Source organism: Cynoglossus semilaevis, chromosome 16 (assembly GCF_000523025.1).
Source record: "Cynoglossus semilaevis isolate Cse_v1.0 chromosome 16, Cse_v1.0, whole genome shotgun sequence".
NCBI lineage: Eukaryota > Metazoa > Chordata > Actinopteri > Pleuronectiformes > Cynoglossidae > Cynoglossus > Cynoglossus semilaevis.
Window position 1 is genome coordinate 3,510,273 of NC_024322.1, and position 1,731 is coordinate 3,512,003.

The 1,731-nt window shown below is 53.7% G+C and overlaps 2 protein-coding genes across 2 annotated transcripts in view; both read left to right on the top strand.

Annotated features, from left to right (window-relative positions):
- LOC103391719 (probable phospholipid-transporting ATPase IH) overlaps positions 1–1,731 on the top strand; it is a 135,488-nt gene that overhangs the window by 70,756 nt on the left and 63,001 nt on the right. The gene's annotated exons all lie outside the window — the stretch shown is intronic.
- sox1a (SRY-box transcription factor 1a) overlaps positions 659–1,731 on the top strand; it is a 5,272-nt gene continuing 4,199 nt past the window's right edge. The window contains exon 1 of the mRNA XM_017039738.2: positions 659–1,692. Within this exon, the coding sequence (XP_016895227.1) occupies positions 1,153–1,692 (540 nt within the window). The 5' untranslated portion in view covers positions 659–1,152. The remainder of the gene's footprint in view (positions 1,693–1,731) is intronic.

The window sequence follows — 1,731 nt, forward strand, 5'->3', positions numbered from 1 at the left end:
TCCAGGGAGTAAAGGCCGGATCTCACTTGGACTTTAAAACATCTCCAGAATGTCAGTTTGATTGCGTCCATATTTGCGACGATGGAAAGCAACAGCCCAACCATCACAGACGTCTCTAGTTTAATTGTTTAACCTCGCACCAAATTAACAGTAGTCTGTGCAGTTGCCAGCAGGCGGCGATGAGTCCGCTTTGCCCCCACAATTTATTGCCATTATACGACGGTCCCACCTTTGGACCATCGGTGTTTTTACTCAGTCTCCTTCAGATCATTTTCTGCCTTTGGGTGAGTGTAATTTTACTCCTCATCACCAAGTGCTGCCTGCCTTAATTACACACCTGGAGGGACACACAGACAAAGATGATGCGGAGAACAGGGGCTGAACGGCAGCTGGATGGTGGTGTGCGTAAAAATAACAGCCGAGCCTCATGTTCCAACTTTAAAGAGCGATTATCAGGAGAAAGTGGTTTCACTCGAACTGCTGCTTGTTATGGAGGCTCCAGCAAATCCACGGTGTATATTTTGAACGATTTAAGATGTTCCAAATCACAGTGCCCCCCCCCCCCCCCCCCCCCCTTTGGCCCCCGCCCCGGGGCTAACAAATCTTAGTTATTTCTGTTTAGTTGAAAGTCTTTGAGAGGGTGTTTGGAAATTTCAAATGCCTTGTGCTATTTGTGGGGATTGACCCTCCTCCCCCTCCCCTTCCCCCTCCTACTCCTACTCCTCCTTCTCCGGCGTGCGTGTTCTTCCCCCATAGTCCTCTAGTCACCTGACCAAACGCCATGCAAATCATTCTGCTGCTGGAGCCTCATTGGCCGCTTGTGGCTCATTTAACCGCTGTCAGTGCGCATCATATGGCCGCCGCTTTAACCAACTTCTCAACTCCGACTTAGGGAAAGTGGCTCAAATGCGCATTCTATCACAGTGGACGTGAATCCAGCCGAGGCGAAGACAGCGTGAAATTCTGGTTGGAAAAACACTTGACGTCCTTTTTGGATTATTTTTAACTTTGCTTTTGATCCGTTTGGGGTTAGATCACTAATTCTCCGACCAGCCGACTGGTGCGCACCAGACCGTTGTGCGCGCTAGACTCGTCTAAAAGAAAAGACTTTTTTTTTTCTCCTCTGTGGTGGTGAAGTTAAAAGGCAGTTGAATGTATAGCATGATGATGGAAACTGACCTCCACTCCCCCGGCCCCCAAACGAACACGACCGCGGGACAAACGGGGCCAAACAGCGGCTCCAAAGCGAACCAGGACCGCGTGAAGAGACCGATGAACGCGTTCATGGTCTGGTCCCGCGGGCAGCGGAGGAAGATGGCACAGGAGAACCCCAAAATGCACAACTCCGAGATCAGCAAGAGGCTGGGGGCCGAGTGGAAGTTAATGTCCGAGTCAGAGAAGCGACCTTTCATCGACGAGGCGAAGCGACTGCGGGCCATGCACATGAAGGAGCATCCGGATTACAAGTACCGGCCGAGACGGAAGACCAAGACCCTGCTGAAGAAGGACAAATATTCCCTGGCCGGTGGACTGCTTTCCGGGCCTAGCGGGGGCGGCGGAGTTGGTTTAGGGGTCGGCATGAGTTCGTCGGGGGTCGGGCAGAGGTTGGAGAGCCCCGGGGGCCACGGCGGCACGGCCAGCTCCGGCTACGCGCACATGAACGGCTGGGCCAACGGTGCGTACTCTGGGCAGGTGGCTGCGGCGGGGGCGGGCGGGTGCCCGCTTGAGGGG